The 20,756-nt window shown below is 43.3% G+C and overlaps 1 protein-coding gene across 1 annotated transcript in view; it reads right to left on the bottom strand.

The window, feature by feature from the left end:
* Positions 1-20,756, bottom strand: part of ATP8B1 (ATPase phospholipid transporting 8B1) — a 62,650-nt gene that overhangs the window by 35,152 nt on the left and 6,742 nt on the right. Inside the window, exons 2-7 of the mRNA XM_007450106.1 lie at positions 7,389-7,486; positions 5,502-5,615; positions 3,822-3,920; positions 3,647-3,708; positions 681-753; positions 496-566 (exon numbers count right to left, since the gene is read on the bottom strand). Coding sequence (XP_007450168.1) covers positions 496-566; positions 681-753; positions 3,647-3,708; positions 3,822-3,920; positions 5,502-5,615; positions 7,389-7,486 — 517 coding nt within the window. The remainder of the gene's footprint in view (positions 1-495; positions 567-680; positions 754-3,646; positions 3,709-3,821; positions 3,921-5,501; positions 5,616-7,388; positions 7,487-20,756) is intronic.

Raw genomic sequence — 20,756 nt, forward strand, 5'->3', positions numbered from 1 at the left:
CTGGTCAAAATGGTCAAAAATGGAAGTTTATCTTTTCAAGTGGTAGCATAATAACCAAAACCAACAAAGGGGGAAGATAGTCCACTGGCAAAGACTTTAAAAATCTATTCTTTTTTTCCAAAAAATATACTAATAGTCATTCATCTGTGGCTGAACACTGATCAGCAGCTTACAAAGGGCTCAGGCATACACTGTGTCATCAAACCTTCTACTTTCTCTGAAAATGGGCTTTCAGATAATGGCGATGGAATAGGCAAAGAGAAGTTGGTATACTAGGGAGTCAGACCACTGTTGTCTTACTGTTGGTCCTTCTAGGTACTAACAAGGCAAAGACAAAGAGAGGCTGGTCTCCTACAGAGGTTGCTGGACAGCCATCAGGGGGTAGAGGTAAGGCCAGACCTCAGGGCTTCTCATCCAAGTGCACAGCTTTCAATGTAACAAAGGTTAGCCTTCCAAAGGTTAGCTTTCCAACAGGCCCAGCTAAGACCCACTTACCCATCCAGTTCAGCCGTTTCCACGTAGCAGAGGCTGTTAGGTTCAGAGCTGGACAGCAGCAGGATGTCAGCCTGTTTGAAACAAAACACACCAATAATACAGAGAGACCCCGACCCCCGAGGCAAAACTGAGCACCAGGTCAGATGTGAGGGCAAGGAATGAGACAGCAGAGCTTGTCCACTTACTGGGATGAAATCATTTTTTTTCAGACGAATGACATCTCCGACTTGAATCTCTTTCCACTTGGCAATTTTGAACCTAAATATTAAAAAAAAAAATGATAGTTTAGTGGCTTTTTTAAAGTTACTGGCAAGGGATTTGGAATTATTCTGTCTGGAAGCCAAAGATTCTGGGAAAACATATACATCACAGGGAAAAGGTGTGCCAAAAGTTCAGCCATCCGATGATTAAGGGGTCACAGGATCGTCATCTCCTCTGAAGGGAGTAACAATGGCGGTGCTGACTTTGATGTGTCCTTTCCATTCTATGTTGTATAACTGAGGGTCATTGGGGGCTCCTTAAATGTGTGGGAAGGAGACACATGCCACCCCTCTGTTTTTGTTCATGTCCTGTGCTCCCAGCCCTTCTCCTTCCTTTCCTCTCAGTTATCCATCACCTGCTGGTCCCAGGACAGGGATGCACTATGGCTCCCACATGGGCCACCTGGAATCATCATGGAGCTTTAGTGCTGGCCTCCTCTCTACTGTTTAAAGTTATCTTTTTGATGAGTGTGTACCACTTTCCTAATGAATCTCCTAAGGATATTGATAAAATAAAAAGATTGCTTCCTTCAGTATTAAATTCTACTGGAAACACCCATTTAAATGTTTAATAAGTCAACATTTTTAAAAAGTTTTAAAATATAGTACAGGCAGACCTCGGAGATACTGCAGGTTCAGTTCCAGACCACCACAACAAAGCAAATATTGCAATAAAGTGAGTCAAATTTTTGGTTTCCAGTGCATATAAATGTTATGCTTACACTATACTGTAGTCTATTAAGAGTGCAATAGCATTATATCTAAAAAAATGTACATACATTCTTTAAAAATACTCTATTGCTAAAAAACTCTGTCATCTGAGCCTTCAGTGAGTTGCAATCTTTTTGCAAAAGCAACATCAAAGATCACTGATCACAGATCACCATAACAAAAAAATAATAATGATTAAGTTTGAAATATTTCAAGAATTACCAAAATGTGACAGAGACACGAAATGAGCAAATGCTTTTGGAAATACGGCACCTTGCTTGACGCAGGGTTGCCACAAACCTTCAATTTGTTAAAAAATGCAGTATTTGTGAAGCGCAATAATGCAAAATGCAATAAAGTAAGGTCTGCCTGTTGTCTGTTTTAAAGGTTTTCATTATAGAAAAGATATCCTTAACAGATATTATGAACCTACCACAACTAATATCCTTAATTGTTTTGGAGACAGAAATCCAATTACTATGTTGGTCCTCCCATTAATTTATGGATAAAAGAGACCTGGAGATTTAAAATGCATTTAAAATATACGCTTATATCCCAGTTTCCCCAATTTTACAAGAATTTAATACACAATTTTTAATCTCAAGATTTTTCTTAACCTGGCTTATCTTTCACTAAGAGGAATGGTAGTTAGTTTACATTTTAATATTTCTGAAATGGTCAATTAGCAATTTGCGTGTGGGTCTCAATTATAAATGAATAAGTTAAGCACCTTCTTGCCACGGCTCTTCAGGAATATTAGAAGCAATTCCGTTTGACTCTTCCACTGTGATGTCCAGTTTCCCCTTGGGAGACCCCTGTCACTTTGCCCCACGGATGCCCAAGTCCCCATACATGGGCTGTTGGGGCCACAGTCATGTCCTATATGCACTCCTAACCCCAATTCAAGGCTACTCAGAGCTACTCTCTACCAGTGTAGTCAGCCAGGCTGTGGGCTACACAGGGCTCTTTGGGCTAGCTATGAATCTCACCACCATCCACGACAGTGATTCTAAGTGACTTGAAAGGTAACCTTTGGAACAGAATCTATTTATCTGGAAGGGAAAAAAAGCATCTAAACATATTTATAGATTGAAATAGTCTATTTTCAAAGTAGACACCACTGAAGTGTGGCTATAACTCGGGTTATTTTCCTCAGTGTTGACACACGAAATGTCTTTGAATTAGGCCTTAGTCACTATTTTTAGCACTTGAATTTGTAGTTCTGCCTCGAAGCTCTTGCTCAAAAAACAACTCACCACTGGTCCCCGAGTTGGCACGTTGGTCACCACTGACTACATTACTTTAGCAAACACTGATGAGCACGTTCTGTGCGCTGGATGCTCAGGCGGACACAAAAACAAATACCACCAGGTGCAGTCTCCCCAAAAAACTTAGAGTTCCAGAGAGATGAGACTTCCACACAAATAATTCTAATGAAATTCAGATCATAATTAGAAAGATGAAAACAAAATGCTCTGAAAACACAGTGAGGGACTTCCCTGGTGGCACAGTGATTAAGAATCCGCCTGCCAATGCAGGGGACACGGGTTCGAGCCCTGGTCCGGGAAGATCCCACATGCTGTGGAGCAACTAAGCCCGCGTGCCATAACTACTGAGCCCATGAGCCACAACTACTGAGCCCGCATGCCACAACTACTGAAGCCCGCGCACCTAGAGCCCGTGCTCCGCAACAAAGACAAGCCAACGCAATGAGAAGCCTGCGCACTGCAACGAAGAGTAGACCCCGCTCACCTCAACTAGAGAAAGCCCGCGCGCAGCAACAAAATAAATAAATATCTAAATAAATAAATTTATTAAAAAAAAAAACACACAGTGAAGGAAGAAATCACTGTAGCTGGGGAGTCAGGAAGGGTGTCAGGACATCTGGGCAAAGCCCTGGGCAGCATAAGTTTGGGAAGAACAGAGATGAAGCGGCATACTCCAGGATGACGGGTTGTGTAAACACAGGAGTGCCGAGGACACAGAGCCCCATCGGGCAACCGCCTGGACCCCAACTTGGGTATAGCTTTGTCTTAGGAAGTGAAGAGAGGCCTTTATAAGGAAAAGGTTCATGCACTGATAGACTTCCAAGTTCAAATAGTTATCTCTAAGGATGTTTCTAGATGTATTTGTACATCACATCCTTGGAAGAAAGTCACACATTCAGAAAAGCATGGTACCTGCCATCCTTAATGACTTCACACGTCCTATTGTTGATTTCGTTGTCCATTTTATGGCGAGCCTTGAGAGGAGGGATGGGAAAGGTTATTTTAATAATCTCAAAATGTCAAGTATTAATGTCACTTGAAAATATGCTTGCAGCAGTGAGGAGGAAGCTGCACAAAAAATCCTTACCACATCGTCCACGAGGTCTTTGATGGCCGTGATGCCCAGCACCACAAGCAAGGGCACCAAGGTGGTGTACCACGCCAGGGTCGTGATTTGAGGGATTGCCTGAAAGAGATAAAAAAGAAGGCGTACGCGTGTGCCCAGGAAGGCACAGCTAACCTACAGGCAACTGCTAACTCGAAGCTTGTTGATTCTAAGGCTATTCTCCATTATCATCCAGGTCTGCATCCTGCCAAGCACGCATGAAAAGGTGCTGAAGCATCCAGCTCAACTTTCTCGTGCCTCTCTCTCTCTGTCTCTCTCTCACTTCTGGTCTCCTGGGACACAGCCCAGAGGACAGTGGCTCCTGGTCTCATTATGGCTTTCACTGGACACCAAGGAAGCTTTGTAACATGATATCTAAGAGAGAAATGCTCCAAACCTTTTGTGAAAGTCATAATTAACAACGGGCAGGCACTGTAGTGTCCCAGGGAGCAGCAGTCCTTTAACTTTTAGGGGGTGCATACAGCAGGCTCTATGCTGCTGGTTGTTCAGCAGTGGTCTCTGAGGGTCCCATGATGGAGGCGAAAATGGCAGTAGATAGCAGCTGGCTCTGGATTGGGTGGGGCATCTATGGGACCATTAGAAGAAAGTGCTTCCTTCATGGTCCTTGCTACCGGTCTAACCGGTCTAGCCAAGAAAGAGGGTGGCCTTGCAGGAAGCCTCGCATCCATCAAGATGGCCATCAAGTTGGAATAAAAGGTTGGGAAGCAAGTAAAGACCTCTTGCAACCATCCTATTGATCATCAGGCCATATCATGGAGTGGTTAAAATGACAAGCTTTGGAGTCAAACTCCTGGATCCAAGTCCTACCCAGCCTTGCCACGTAGGGTGATAGGACTTGAAGCAAGTTCCTCTACCTCAACAGGCTTCAGTTCTTCTCTGCAAATTGAAGGTTATGATAGTACTTAACGAGCACAAGAATTAAGTGAAGTAACAATGCAAGGAAAGGGCTGTCTAGGGCTATTACTAGTTCCCTAATCTGGATCACTGTACCTTCAGAAAAGATAATTAGGAGATGGTTAGAAGAGAGAAAGCTCATTTCCCACATTATTGTCAGTATGTAGAACTCCCCTTCTCCCTCTAGAAGGAAGTAAAGGGAAGGTAGCACTTTGCTCTCCAGATAAGTGAATTTCTTGCCACGATTAAGATAAACAACAACAACAACAAAAAAAAAAACCTCAGGAAAAAATTAGGCCTTTCCAGTAGTGTAAAACCAGTTCACAAAAATAATTTGAGAATTATGACCAAAATACTAATAAGAATCAATATTTTGGCATCTAAATAAAAAAATAAAGGCCAACCATGAAAAAATGGATTTAATTTTAAGGTACAATTATTTTACAAAGTGAAGATTTTAACTTTACTCACTTCAGGGAAACCAGTTTTACCACTGACATCAGTAGGAAATTGAATTTTTTTAAATACAGAATTAAAATAACATTTCCATTTGCTCCCATTCCCTGTTCATTTAACACTGTTGAGCTCGTTGTCTATAAGGCACTTTCCCTTACGTGCAGAACGCAGATGTCCAAATAGAAAACTTTCAAGATTATTCACATTTTATATGCAACTTAAACAATAACAACCTGAATGTTATTAAGTCACCATAATTCAAAACAGATTTAAGATATCAAAGGGCATTACCTGTAAGATAAGAAGGACCAGGAAATAGAAATTGGCTGCTCTCTTAAACTGCTCAAACAAATTCATTGGTAGAAAGGTAAACGCATTATACTTGTATGTTTTAATTGCATTAGTCTGTTGGAAAAAAATGAGAAAGTCATTCTAAACAATGCCACACACTTATCACAGTATCACAATGTATATACACCTGCAAAAATCACTAAGCCCTGTGGCCTACAGGGACCAAGGACGTAAGTTGTCAGAAAGATTTCCTTTAAGCTTTTACTTCTAACTGGGCCTCAAAATGATCCCTTGGAGGCTTATGTCAGAGACAGTAACAAGATGCAGACATTTCACCTCAAAGGTCTCTGTGGCAAATCTGGCTGTGACCAAACGGATCCTGCTGTTGGGTCCCTTGACCCCTTAGAAGCCTCCTTGAAAATGGGGCAAAGATGGGAAGAAAATAGGAGACATCAACATGGGGGGAGAAGGAATGTTCTTTTACTCAAGAGGGATGGAGGCTGTGTAAGAAAAAGAAACGGGTGTGGCCGAGTTGTGTGCCCCAAAAGATATGCTCAAGTCCTCACCCCGATACCTGTGATGGTCATCTTATTTGGAAATACAGTGTTTGCAGATGTAATCAAGTTACACTAAGTCATGCTGGATTAAGGTGGCCCTAATCCAATGACTGCTGGCCTTAGTAGAGAAAAGTTGGGCAAAGACACAGAAACACAAAGGGAAGGCCGTGTGAAGACAGAGGCAGACAGAGGCAGACAGATTGGAGTGATGCGTCTACAAGCCAAGGAACACCACGGAGTGTCAGCCAGAAGCCACAGGAGAAGTTTGGAACAGATTCTCCCTCAGATGCTCCAGAAGAAACCAACCTTGCTGACACCTTGATTTTAGACTCCTGACCCCTTGGATTGTAAGAGAATAAATTTCTGTTGACTTAAACCACCCAAGTGGTAGTACTTTGTTAGAGCAGTCCTAGGGATCTAACAGACAAACATTTCAGCCCAGACGTAATGGGGGTTCTTTATATTTCAATGATAATAAGCATTTTTGAGGTGAAAATATCTTCAAAGTCTCTAAATCCATCACAGGCAGAGGAGGGGGAAATAAGTTACTAAGATTCCTTTCAAATTCTTATTACTGTCAAAAACAAGGCTTCTGTGATATTACTGTAGATTCTTTTATTTTATTATTTTTATTCTTTTATTATAAAATATTTTTTAAAGAGCTTTGTACACACAGAGGGGAAATTTCAATCTACACAATTTTGTTTTGTTTTAAGCCACCCCCATACACCCTTAAGGTAGTTAATCTTAGTGTGATGAATAAAAATGACATTCTAGGAATCTAAAATATGACACAAATGAACCTGTCTATGAAACAGAAACAGACTCACAGACCTAGAGAACAGACTTGTGGTTGTCAAGGGGAATGGAGTGAGAGTTTGGGGTTAGCAGATTCAAACTATTATATATAGGATGGATAAACAACAAGGTCCTACTGTATAGCACAGGGAACTATAGTTAATATCCTGTGATAAACCACAATGGAAAAGAACTTTTAAAAGAATGTGTGTGTGTGTGTGTGTATATATATATATATATATATATATATATATATATATATATATAAACCATCCTGGAAAGAATGTGAAAAAGAATGTATATCTATATATAATTGAATCACTTCGCTGTTCAGCAGAAATTAACACAACATTGTAAATCAACTACACTTCAATTTCAAAAATGACATTCTAGAGAACTAATGATGATTATCAGTAGCCCCAGGCCAGGGGTGACCTGGAAGGCAGGTGCCACACAAAGCCAGTAAGCATGATGGCTATTGGGGAAAACTGGCTTTTACTAAAATTAATTTAGGAAGTTAAAATCAACTTACCTCATATTTGCTCTCCTTAATACAAAAGAACTTTGTGTTCATAAAATGAGGCTGTTCGTGGAAGCTTCGATCATTTGCTTTGACTTGCCATGTACAATCTTTAAAAAAGAAAGAGAAAAAAGTCCATCAAGTAGAAAATTCGCAGGTTTCTATGGGTTGAATTATGTCCTTCCTAGATTCACACATTGAAACCCTAACCCCCATCCCGTACCTCAGAATATGACCTTATTTGGAAATAGTCACTGCAGATACAATTAAGTTAAAGTGGGGTCATTAGAGTGGACCCTAATCTGATATGACTGCTGCCCTTATGACAAAAGAAAATTGGGACAGAGATACCCATAGAGGGAAGACAGTGTGAAGCCGCAGGGAGAAGACAGCCACTTACAAGTCAAGGAGAAAGAGGCCTGGAACAGATCTTTCCCTCACAGCCCTCAAAAGGAATCAACACCACAACACTTTGACCTCAGGCTTCTAGCCTCCAGAACTGTGAGACAAAAAATATCTGCCGTTCAAGCCGCCCAGTTTATGGTACTTTGTTAGGGCAGGCTGAGCAAACCAATGACCATGTTGTAACTTGACCCACTGTCCATAGAACATTCAATTCTAAAAGAGAAATCCTCATTTAAACATGGCCCAAACAAAAATCCCAGAGCTCTACTAAGTGACAGCTAAATTATTACTTCAAACTCATTTACTTGGTTTGTAAAATGTATAACCCATTACATACTTAGTGAATGAATAAATCAAAGAAAAAGGGTATCGCCGACGAATTCAACACTTTTGAGTCGTGATCATAGATCGGGGTTGTGCATGGCTTAATCCTGATGGCCAGCATCTACTGCTGTCTTTCTAAGTTCATTCCATGCACTTAATGTCACATCTACCACTCAATCGCCAGTTCTAAATTCCAGGGAACTTTAGAAAGCCCTCGGCTTCTCTGTTGCTAAAGGGGACAACTCTCAGGCGATAGGTTCCCATAAAACCTCTGACAGGCTGGGAGGACATGCTTGCCGACCTTCTGAATGGACAGGAAAGGTAAAGTTCACAGTGAGATATAGTTTATCTCTAGCCTGATTCCTTTCCATCTCAATGGTGGAGTCCAGCTCCTAATGGAAATTTCAGCCAAAGGGACCTTCAACCCAGAGATGACTAGCCTGGCAGTCAGGCTACAGTTGTAGGGAAGAAATTTCCACCCACCTGTTCTATCTTTGCCCATCTGCTCTACTGTCCCATGATATATGGCTCTAAAGGGAACATTTGTTCAGTGCTTAGTAGGCTCCAGGCATCATGCCAAGTAGTTAATATCTCAGTTTTACAGCTGAGGAAACGGAGGCAGAGACAGGATTCAGGGGGAGAATCAGAATTCAAAGTCTGGCAGTCTGACCCCCAAGCCAACCTCTCCATCCACCTCCATCCATTTACAAGTAAAGGATCATAAGATTATCAATCTTAAGACTACAATTATAAAAACTTAAATATGCTTTAAAAAAAACATATTTCATTTTTGGGGGCGGTCACTTATCAGTATAGGGTCAACCTTTCCACTGTTACCTAATATCAGGCTGTGCTTCTCCTAACAGGAAGGCATAAGCTGTCACCCCTATGAAAGCTCAAGACAAGGATATTATAACTTAGGAAGAAAAGTTCAGGAAGCACCTTTTTGGCATAAGGTCCTCCACTGACTGTGTGTTTGAACATGCACGTGAGATGAACTTCCCTTGTGTGACACACACGAGAGTGGGTGAACCAGGTGGTTTTTATTCCCCCCACATTACTCTTTTTAAAAATTTTTTATTTTTTTTTGTATTTTGGCCACACTGTGTGGCACGTGGAATGGTTGCCGGACCAGGGGTCAAACCCAGGCCTCCGCAGTGAAAGCACCAATTCCTAACCACTAGGCCACCAGGGCGTCCATGAACCAGGTCTTGATGAGCTCCTTCTTCTGCAACTGACAAAGAAGGGGGATCAACAACTCGGGAAACACTCTTTTTGGAGATGGGATTCAGGGGGAGAATCAGAATTCAAAGTCTGGCAGTCTGACGCCCAAGCCAACCTCTCCATCCACCTCCATCCATTTACAAGTAAAGGATCATAAGATTATCAATCTTAAGACTACAATTATAAAAACTTAAATATGCTTTAAAAAAAACATATTTCATTTTTTTAGTGATTCATTTTCTAGACTTTTACTTCAAAGAAAGTACGTATAATACTGCAAAAGGAACAGTTGCGGACTACTGAAGAAAGCAAATAATTAACCTTATGACTTTTTATAAACCACTATACCATTACTGAAAATTTCTCTTGCATCATTTGGACTGCCATTCATTGGGTAATCACAACTGTTATGTCATGACAAATGGAAATGTTCTAAGCATCTTTTTAGCTTACATGCAATATTGTCAAAAGGGAATATTTAAATGGAACTACCGACAGCTCCTAAGGGCTGTTAGGATGTGTGCAATCAGAACACTTCTTTTTGACTGAAAAAGGAGATCGAAATGAAAGTAGGTAAAAAAAGATATTTTATAGGGTAATCTTGAATCCATCCTATTTTATGGTAACTTGCAAATTTTTAAAGGTTTAATGTGGCTCCCGGATGACTTGTAACACATCCCTGGTCACCAGTGTGCTAGAATACCTCTGAGAACTGCCGTTCAAAAATTCAGGAAGGTTGAGAAGAAAAACAGACAAGATTCCTCGAGAAGGGAGAAAAGACCAATGAGAAGGGATAAAATCCATCTCAGAAATACTCAAGAGGAAAGAATAAGCTGCCCTGTTAATGAGCTGGATTCTTCGTCCCCCTTGTGGCTCTTTAAATTTGCTTCATAATTAAGTCCTCCAGCCAGTGGTTCCTCTGTCTCAGCACAACCCCCTCATTCCCCAGCCCAGTTTGAACTGGATGCCTCAGATAGAGGGTAGTATCTGACCTCAAGTAGGGGCAGTGAAGGGTCTGCTAGAAATGACCTTGGTGTCTTAATTTTACAGTTTGAATAACACGTTGGGGAGCTTGGAGAAAGTAACTAGTGTCTTCGTCTACAATATACTGAGCTTAACCACAGAAGCATTTATAGTTAATTTCAGAAATCTGATTGCAGTCAAGTAATCAATAACCCTATTTATAACAAGGTTCCTTGTTTGGCCTAATTCAGACAAATCAGCAGGCAAAGAAATTGGTTCCTTTTCCTGATACTTTCCTGAGTTTGACGCTAATTGCTTAAGGAATATTTCAATCAGACACCATAAAGTAAGTGAAATGTGTTCTGTGGTCAAATACATTTGCAAAACACAGCATCCTACATCCCTCCCTTGGATATTCAATAGACCCACTGGTGTATTAAAGGCTCTGAGAAGTCCTGTAGTAAAGAAACATTTAATTTTATTTAATTCAATCTTTTCAAAATTAATGTGACCACAGGCACATTTTTAACAATCACAGAACACCTATTAATATGGTTTGAGAAATGCTGTGCTAAAGCACATGCCTTTAGGAAAGGTAGCAAAATGACACTTGGAAATTTGTGGGTTTGATCAAACATTTACTAGGTACTCAATTAAAACAGAGAACCTTACCGGGCACTTGGACCACAAGGCTAATTTACAGAAAAAGTAGGAACCTTGCCCCATTTTCTAGAATGGAAATATTGACCAAGAAAAGAGAAGAAGTAATACACTGACCAGCAAAAAATTCACCTTCACCATATGACCCTTTGGTTAAAAGCTAGAGAGAAATCAGCTAACAAAGGTTGTGCCTAATAAAATCATCAGTGCATGTTGCATTTACCATCAGCGAGCTGTGGCTCAAAAATCATCTGGTAAACATGTATTTAATGCATGTAAATACGGCTACATGATGTTGGGTGTTCCCAGGGTCACCAAGTCCTTTGATCATCACCATCCAGCAAAGAAAGTCAGCTTTGCCTGGCCTCTCATCCTCTCACAGCTGATTCTGAACTCTTGATTTATAGACAACTCTGCAACCAAAAAGTTGCATTGGTTGGTACAAGCTGCAGCAAACTAGCAGAGTTAAACAATCAAAAGTTTAGTGTCAGAAAAGCAAAAAACAAACAACCCAAGAGAGAAATGGGTAAAGGACAAATAGACCATTCATACACAGGGAAATTCAATGGCTCTTAAATACATGAAAAGATACTCAAGTTCATCAACAAAGAAGTACAATTCTTCAGTTACGTGCCCATTTTTATCCTATAATGGCAAAATAAACAGGCCCTCTTAGGTGGTCTCTGCGGAGAGCAATTTGGCCATATCTATCAAACTTTAACACAGACACACGCGCTGAGTGAGTGTATATATACTCTTGGATAAAGAAACAACATATCTCAGGGCTATTCAATGCATCCCTGTTTATCAGAAAGATTAGAAACAACCTAAATACCACCAAGAGCAGCTGGCTAAACATCCACACAGTGACAGCCTATGTGGTCTGCAAAAAAGAATGAGGTACCTTTATGTGTACTGATAGGGAATATCTTCAAATTACACTAAGTGATAAAAGCAGGGAGTATCTACCATGCTTTAAGGGATGTAACATACAGGATGAATGCACAATAGGAATGCATGCATGCACACACACTTGCACACATGTGATTATGTGTATGTGTATCTATGGGTATATAAGGGCTCATGTTTGTAAGTATTCTTTGCGCAAGGAGTGTGTGTTTATCTCCGGAAGGACGTACGAGAAATTGGTAACAGCAGCTTCTTTCTGGGAAAGGAAACCGCATGGCTGAGACTCAGAAGAGGCAGGGAGGGAGACTTCATTTTCATTCTGTACCCTTTTATCATCAGCTCTATGTGCATGTATTACCTTTGGAAAAAAATATGCTTGCAGTTCAATTCCTTCCTTTATAGGTTTACATATAAATCAAATACGTAAGTTGCTTGACTTTCTTATGGTCATTATGCCATTATGTTTAATATTTTTAAAAAATATTCTTCTAAAGGCAGTGGGATGGTGGGTGGTAATAAATCAAGAGAAGACAGGAAAAGATGGAAACCTATGCAGTCACGGGTAAAAACCGCATCTACATTCAACAATGAGTAAATATTAAAAATATCTCAGAATAAAGCCCCCCCCCCTCACACACACAATACATACTATATTCCATTCCAAATCATTCCAAGTGTCTGATTCCATTTATACACAAAGTTTGAAAACATGAAAAACTAAACTGCAGTGTTTAGGGATATATATGTAGGTGGTAAAACCATAAAGGAAATCAAGGGAGTTATTACTATAAAAATGAGGATGGAGGTTACCTCTGAGGAGGGAGCAGGAAGGAGTGGGTAGGACGGACTTGGGTGGGGCTTCAGGGGCCCTAGCAATGTTCCTGTGCTGGACCTGGGTGGTACTTACACATGTGCTCACTTAATAGTGATCTGTTAAACTTTGTATTTGTTTTCTATGCACTTTTCAGTATTTCAAAATACAGGAAAAGTAGATCAAAAAAGAGGCAAGAATAAAAGTAGTGACAGGGCTTCCCTGGTGGCGCAGTGGTTGGGAGTCCGCCTGCCGATGCAGGGGACACGGGTTTGTGCCCCGGTCCCGGAAGATCCCACGTGCCGCAGAGCAGCTGGGCCCGTGAGCCATGGCCGCAGAGCCCGCGCGTCCGGAGCCTGTGCTCCGCAATGGGAGAGGCCACAGCACTGAGAGGCCCGCGTACCACAAAAAAAAAAAAAAAAAAAAAAAAAAGTAGTGACAAAAGGGAACTAGCCCAGGATGCTGACAACGGCCAGAACTCAGAACAGGTGAATGAGAGGAACAATGACCCAACAGTGAGCCAGGCCAAGTTCTCCTGGGGGCTCTGGTTGGACATGACCTGGAGGCAGTCAAGTTGGAGGGGGAAGCAGATGGTATTGAGAAAAGTATGTCCTGTCCACACCCAGCCCTGCTGCCAGGAGGGGCTCTACCTCTCTCAGGTCACGCATACGTATTGGTCACTGAGATACATATGCGCTGGGTCCTACCATTCTAAACTGGGTCCAGAACCATCAACAGGCCACAAGGGGTAGAACAGAAGGTGAGATTTAACAAATCACGAGATCAACCCTGCCTGGGAAAGTGAACGAAGTTCCTCCCCCTGGTGTCTTGGGATTCTGGTCTTCCTAGATTAGGCTCTACCTCTATGTACACTCATAGTCTCTAGAACATATAGATAGAGAAAACACAGGTCGGCTGTAACCATGACATGTCTTGTAGCAGTGGTTCACAGAGTGTGGGTTCCAGACCAGTGGCAGCAGCATCACCTGAGAACTTGTTAAAGATGCCAGTTCTCAGGCACTACCGCAGAACTGTCATATCAGAACTTCCAGGCATGGGCCCGACAAAGTGTTTTCACAAGCCTCCCCTGGTGATTCGCACACACACTCAAGTTTGAGAACCACTAATTTAAAATAAGGTAGAACTAGGGGTTAGCAGATGCTAACTATTACATATAGAAGGGATAAACAACAGGGTCCTGCTGTATAGCACAGGGAACTATATTCAGTATCCTGAGATAAACCATAATGGAAAAGAATACAAGAAAGAATATATATATATATATATATATATATATATATATATATATATATACACACACAGACACACACACACGTATGTATGTGTAACTGAGTCACTGCTGTACAGCAGAAATTAACACAACACTGTAAATCAACTACACTTCAATTTAAAAAAAACAAAAAGCAAAATAAGGTAGAACCAGAACTCATTTCAATGGAAACCATCTCTCCATCAGACACAATCCCTACCTTGAGGAGCCCACTGTCTCTCCATGGTAGGCGGGAGAGATATCTAAACACATACAGGAGTGAAGACAATGTATCATGTGGAAGAAAATGTAAGGAAAGAGCTAAGCCCTTGGCAGGACAGGAATTCTAAGCAGCAGCAGTGAATCCGGCCAGGCTATGGTGGCGTCAAGAGGTAGCTTTTTGGAAGAGGTACCTCTTGAGTGGACTCTTAAAAGCTACCCCCAAATCATGCCTGTACAGGGAGAGGAGAGGGGTGAGGGGCATTCCAGGCATAAATACAACAGCAGTGGCCAAAGCACAAAGGCAGCAAACAGCCTGGCCTGGGTTCATATGTGAAGAGCTGGGTGTCAGGGGACCACAGGAAGGACAGGAGATGAGCTGAGAGCCAGTGGATTGAGGGGGCCTGGTACGGCAAGCAGAGGGGAGGGGACATCCATCAGGGGCTTCAGGATGGGAGTGGCACGGCCAGACCGTGGCTTGCCCGGGTCACAGTAGGAGCAGCGCACAGGATACATTTGAAGGGAAGAAGTCTAAAGGCAGAAGACAACTTCAGTCGTGGAAGCGAGAGTTGATGAGAGGCTGACCCAGGGCTAAGGGGACAGAAATGGGAAGAAGACAGATTCAAGAGCTATAGGACAGCTGACTGAATGTGGGCAAGAAAGAATGCGGAATAAAAATGAAACCAGGAGAAAGACAAACAGCATATGATATCACTTAAATGTGGAATCTAAAAAAATGATACAAATGAACTTATTTACTAGCCAGAAGTAGACTCACAGACATAGAGACAAACCTGTGGTTATCAAAGGGGAAATGTGAGGGAGGGATAAATTGGGAATTTGGGATTAGCAGATACACACTACTATGTATAAAATAGATAACCAACAAGGACCAACTGTATAGCACAGGGAACCATACATATTCAATAACTTGTATTGTAATAACTTATAATGGAAAAGAATCTGAAAAATAATATATATACATATATATCGGAATCACTCAGCTGTACGGCTGAAACATTGTAAATCAACTATATACTTCAATAAAAATATATATAAATTTAAAAAATATAAAAATAGAGAAAAAAGTGACCCCAGGATCCTAGTTTGGGTGACTGGATGAACAGAGGTGCCACAGATGAGCTAGAGAACTTAAGAGGTATCCATCTAGTTGGGGGGACAATGCATTTTCAGATCTGGTGAACTGAAGACCCCCATAGGACACAAGGGTGGAAACGTCCATCCAGGAGCTGTAGAAACCAAGCTGGAACTCCAGGCTGAGGTTCAGGTCAAAGACACAGATTTGAAGGTCCTCAACACTCAGACGTTAGTTGAAATCATGAGAGTGAGTGGATTACACAGGGAGTATGGAGGCAGAACAGTGAGGCAAGAGCAGAGAGTTATGTAAGTACTGGGTGGAGGGAGAGGAAGCCGTGAAAGAGACTTCAAGGCTCAGGGAGAAATCAGGAGAATGGGGGGTAACAGAAGTGAGAGGGCACAGGCAGGAGGGGCAAGTAGCGAGCTGCCCGGTAAGAAAGGACATAGATGCCCAATGATTTGGTGATCACAAAACCACACTGGTGACCTGACTGAAATACATTTCTTCTGGATGAGAAACTAAAGGGGAGTTGGGCTCATTAGGAGGTGTTTTTTAGGAGGGGGAGACTGAAGGGGCCAGGAGAGAGGGCGTTAGGAAACAGGAAGAGAGGGGATGGCTGATGGTAGGGGAGCGTAGAGCAGGCAGGATGGCTCCAAGGTGAGGGGCAGAGAAGGATAAGCGAGGGTTTGAACAGCTTTGAGTTTCTTGACTTACGAAGCACCTTCCGGAGAGTGGTGACAGTTTAAAAAGCTTTTGAGAAAATGGGAAAGGCACTAAGTACGGGCAGGTAAGAGGCTAGAGTCAAGATTTTATCGAGTTTATCTGCTTGATTGTGTGGTGTTTGTAGCATTCAGCTCTGTTGCTCCCTATTCCCACCACCAAGTAAAAGAAAAGAAGAAACTCAAAAACTGATAGACTGAAGGCAAGGCAAAAGGCCAAATGCTGCTGTTTGCTTGTGGAAAAAAAAGAAAAAAACACACAACTTCACCCTTGTTCACACTTGCTACTCAAGGTGTGGACCAGGTGTATCACCTGACATCCAGTTAGAAATGCACAATTTCAGGCCATGCTCCAGACCTGGCACCAGAAGGGCATTTTCACAAGATCTCCAATGAATTCCTATGCACTTTGACATGGGAGGAGTTGCTCTCGATTCTACTGGAATCCGGGCTTTTATCTGGATGTGCTCAGGGCTCCACCCCCAGGGATTTTTGCATTAGACTGGGGTGAACCCAGCAAAGGTCTCAGGTGACCCTAATCTGCAGGCAAGGCTGCTATCCACTGTTCAAGAGCAGTATTTCCCAGCCTTTCTCCTGCCTCCATCACATCCATCTGAGGGTGACAAACCCTCCTTACAGCACACCTTGTCACTGAAGCAATACACTGCAGGGTATGAGCAAGGTAGGACTTTAGATTTTAAAATAAATGCCCCTCTCCTCATTGAGAATCTTTATTCTCATGGTGCTTTCCAAACTTGAATGTGCCTACTAATCACCTGGGGTCTTTGTTAATAGATTCTGATTGGCTGATCTGGGAAGAGCCCAAGGTTCTACATTTAATCAGAACCCTCATGAGGCCAACTGGTAGACCTTGCTTGAAGAGCAGGTGCACTAGTGGATGAGATGGACTATTCTGTAATGTGAGGTTGAACCTGGTGGAATTCTCGCCTTGCCTCACTCCAGACCTACTGTATCAGCGCCTCCAGGGGCTGGGTCCAGGCACCTATGGAGTTTTAAAAGCTCCCCACGTGATTCTAATGCATCAGCAGGATTAAAAACCCCTAGAGTTAGGGACTTCCCTGGTGGCACAGTGGTTAAGAATCCGCCTGCCAATGCAGGGGACGGGTTCAATCCCTGGTCCAGAAAGATCCCACATGCCGTGGAGCAACTAAGCCCGTGTGCCACAGCTACTGAGCCTGCGCTCTAGGGCCCGCGAGCCACAACTACTGAGCCCACGTGCCACAGCTACTGAAGCCCGCGTGCCTAGAGCCCGTGCTCCACAACAAGAGAAGCCACCGCAATGAGAAGCCAGTGCACTGCAACGAAGAGTAGCCCCCACTCGCCACAACTAGAGAAAGCCCATGCGTAGCAACGAAGACCCAATGCAGCCAAAAATAATAAATAAATTTATATATATATTAAAAAAAAAACCCTAGTTAGTGTCCTCCTAAGGTGACTTCTATCATTAAACACCTACTTTAGAGACTCAGGTTCCAAAGTGGCACCAGGAAAGCAATAGCTGAGTTGGGTGTCCATGAGCAACAGCTTCTCACTGGAGGTTCAGTCATAAATGACATTGCTCAAAGCAAGTTCTATAAAGTAAGACAACTCCGTCATTACAAATCACTCAGCCAGGAACACCCCACACAGCCTTTAGTTTACAAGCCACCAGTTCCTGTGGTGTTCTTAAGGCTGCTGTAGTGGAAGGAAATTTATGGCTGATTAGAGAAAGAAAATAAGTAGCCAAAGTAGAACCTCCACATGGGGTGTGGGTCAAAAATTCAAAATGCATCAAATTAAGTGAAAAACATAGCTCCCCAGCATGTTTCCTGGATTTCCTAGGATTTCCATATTTTGATGGACTAGCTTAATCTGTTTTTTGATTCCAGATAAAAATTCATGGATGCTCTAAAGATCAACACCCTTAATTCTGTATTTTTACCTGAAGATATCACTTTCATCAGGGATCTGGCTGCCCTTGTTTTGTTGATGTCACATCTGGTCCGAATTTATGCTCTAAGAGAGAACTTCCTCTCTGAACTTCCTCTCTGTGTTCTGATGCTCTTGTGTGATACAAGCCTTAACGATTAAACATTCCACCTTAAATACTGTCGACCAATGATCATTTCGCCCCTGAACAGAATTTTGATCAATGAAATTCTGAGTTGGAAAAGATTTTTTAAACAAATGAAGTTTTATATTTTCAAGCACTGAGAGCCACCCAACCCCGTCAAGAAGACAGGTCTTTGGGGATGGCCTCTCATGGAGAGAGAGAGGTGCGTGCCTAGCCTGCCAGCTGCTCGCAGGCATGTGCTTCAGAGGTGCCTAGAAGTGGTCCTGCAAGTGGTTTAGCATTGCCTGCACGATCTTCCTCACGGTATTATTTGGCTTTCAACAAAAAACAAAAACAAAGATAAATGACACTAAAGCCTCTGTCTGAATCATCTCCAATTCCAAGGTTGTAGAATCAGAATTATTCAGTTCTCCTGGACATTAGTCGCATGTCTTTGCTAACTTCACAAGCACAGACGGTATGCAAACTGGGCAAATGTGTACTCCAGGAGCCCAGGGCCGGGGGCGGGGGGTGCCTGTGTGCTTATGGAGGGGCTCCTCCCCTAAAACCGAACTCACCTCTCCCTAAGAATACGCAGTCTGGGAACTAAAGTTCAGTGTTATTACCGCGTGCTTAGGAATTTAAAATTCTAACAGTTCCCAGGGACAATGTTGCACTGTTCTTGGTCATTTCTTACTTCATCCTATATTTCTAAGCTGCCAGCTACCCAGCAACACAAGTGGAATTCCTACAAATATCCAAAACTGGTCAAGTTCAAAACAACCACCCTCTCCTTGACCTACAAGGGGCTCCCCCCACCACTACTTATCCCCACAAACAGCTCTGTTCTTCACTGAGGCAGAAGGCACCTTCTAAAGGCAGCTGCAACAGTTATCTCCAATCCTGCAACGTGACCTTGTTACCCTCCATCAAGAAGAGGTGTCTCATTTCCTTTCCCTTGAATCAAGGCTGGCCTCAGTGACTCTTCTGTAACCAAGAGCAGGTAGCACAAGGGATGCTGCATGAATTCTGTGACCAGCTTCTACTCTGATGTCTTGGGACACTGGTTCTCCCGATGGTCCCTCTAGAATGCTCCCACGGCAGCCCAGCGTTATGCTGGGTGAAGCCCAGACACGCGGAGGTGCTCCCACTGAAAGACCCAGTTGAGCCTTTGAGTTACCAGCTCAGATGCCAGACATAGGAGTAAAGAAGCTTCCAGATGATTCCAGGCCCCAGTCACCTCAGCTGTTCATCTCCATAGCTGAGGGCCCAGATATCTTAGAGCAGAAACAAGTCATCTCTGCTGTGTCCTATCTGAATTCCTGACTCACAGAATCTGTGAACGTTGTGAAACGGTCATTTTATGCCAGTACGTTAAGATTGTGTTTTATGTAGCAACAGATAACTGGAATATCCACTGGGCGTAGGGGGGGTGGGGTGGTGATTCCTCAGGCATCCTTTTCCCTTGACCCTCCCATCTAATGGGATTTGTGAATGTCAAATCCCTAACATATGTCATGATCTGTCCCCTTCTCTGCATCCTGGCCGTCTTGGTTTTGATCCTCACTTGGATTATTATCTACTCCCTTCTCCCCACTGCTGCCAATGTAGGATTTCTAAACAAATGTATGTACCCCGTGTATATTTATTGAGTGTCTATTACGTGCTCTGATGGAACAGATACGGCCTCAATTCTCGCGAAGCCAACCGTCTACTGGGGAAGCTTCATCCCTGCTTCACACAGTCATCCAAGGACATAATCACTGATGCCCGCAGGGGTATGAAAGAAAGTGCAAGGGGCTCTGAGACCAGACAACAGGGGTCTGCTCCAGGCTGGGGCTGGGGGTCAGAGAAGTCTTCTTTAAGGGAGTGACGCCTATATCAAGCCCTGAAGGGTGAGAAGGAGACGGCCACAGAGAAGGGGGCTGCTCTGGTCGTTGGGAAGAGTGGATGGAAAGTCGTGGAGGAGGGAAAGACTTACTTGAACCAGGGACTGAGCGTAGAACAGGGTGAATGGGACGTGTGAATAAGCCTGCGAGCTGCAGCCAGCCAGCCAGCTCGGTCGGGAGAGGAAGAGGGGGCCCAATCACACGGGCCTGAGCCGCCAAGGAAAGGAGACGGAATCAGATCCCAGTGCAGTGCCGTCTTTTGCCACCATGGAGATTGGACTGAGAGGAGGAAACATTAGCTACGGAGCAGCTGTGGTGGGAGACCACTGCTGCACTCTCAGCTGTGTTCCTTTCAGCCTAAACTGCTGGCATGGCTCCCTGAGGCCCTCAGGAAAGGAGCCAAACTCTTCAGCACGGCCACTGCCCCACTCCGTCACTGAGCTCCAAGAATGACTCGAAGTTCCCTGAGCTCTCAGCCCCTTGGAGCTTTCCTCACGCTGCGTCGGCCTGGTAGGCCCTGCCCCTGAGACCACGGGGACCAATTTGCCTCTCACACTTATTCAGGACTCAGCGCAGGTGTCCTCACCTCCAGGAAGCCTTCCTTGACCAGGGAAGGCCTCTGAGGCGCTCACCTGGTTCCCTATTCATACCTCTGTTGAAGCCTCTGATGCTGTCAGTCACAAACACCCACCAAGCCTCTACGACAAATGCCCCCCGCGCCTGCTGCCCTGACACCAGCTCAGAATAAGACAGATTGGACCTTGGGTCCTCGGAGCACTTACAGCTTTAGCTGGAAGATGGGTAATGTACAATCAGCATAAAATAGAAACCAGTC

Source organism: Lipotes vexillifer, unplaced genomic scaffold (genome assembly GCF_000442215.2).
Source record: "Lipotes vexillifer unplaced genomic scaffold, Lipotes_vexillifer_v1.1 scaffold79, whole genome shotgun sequence".
NCBI lineage: Eukaryota > Metazoa > Chordata > Mammalia > Artiodactyla > Lipotidae > Lipotes > Lipotes vexillifer.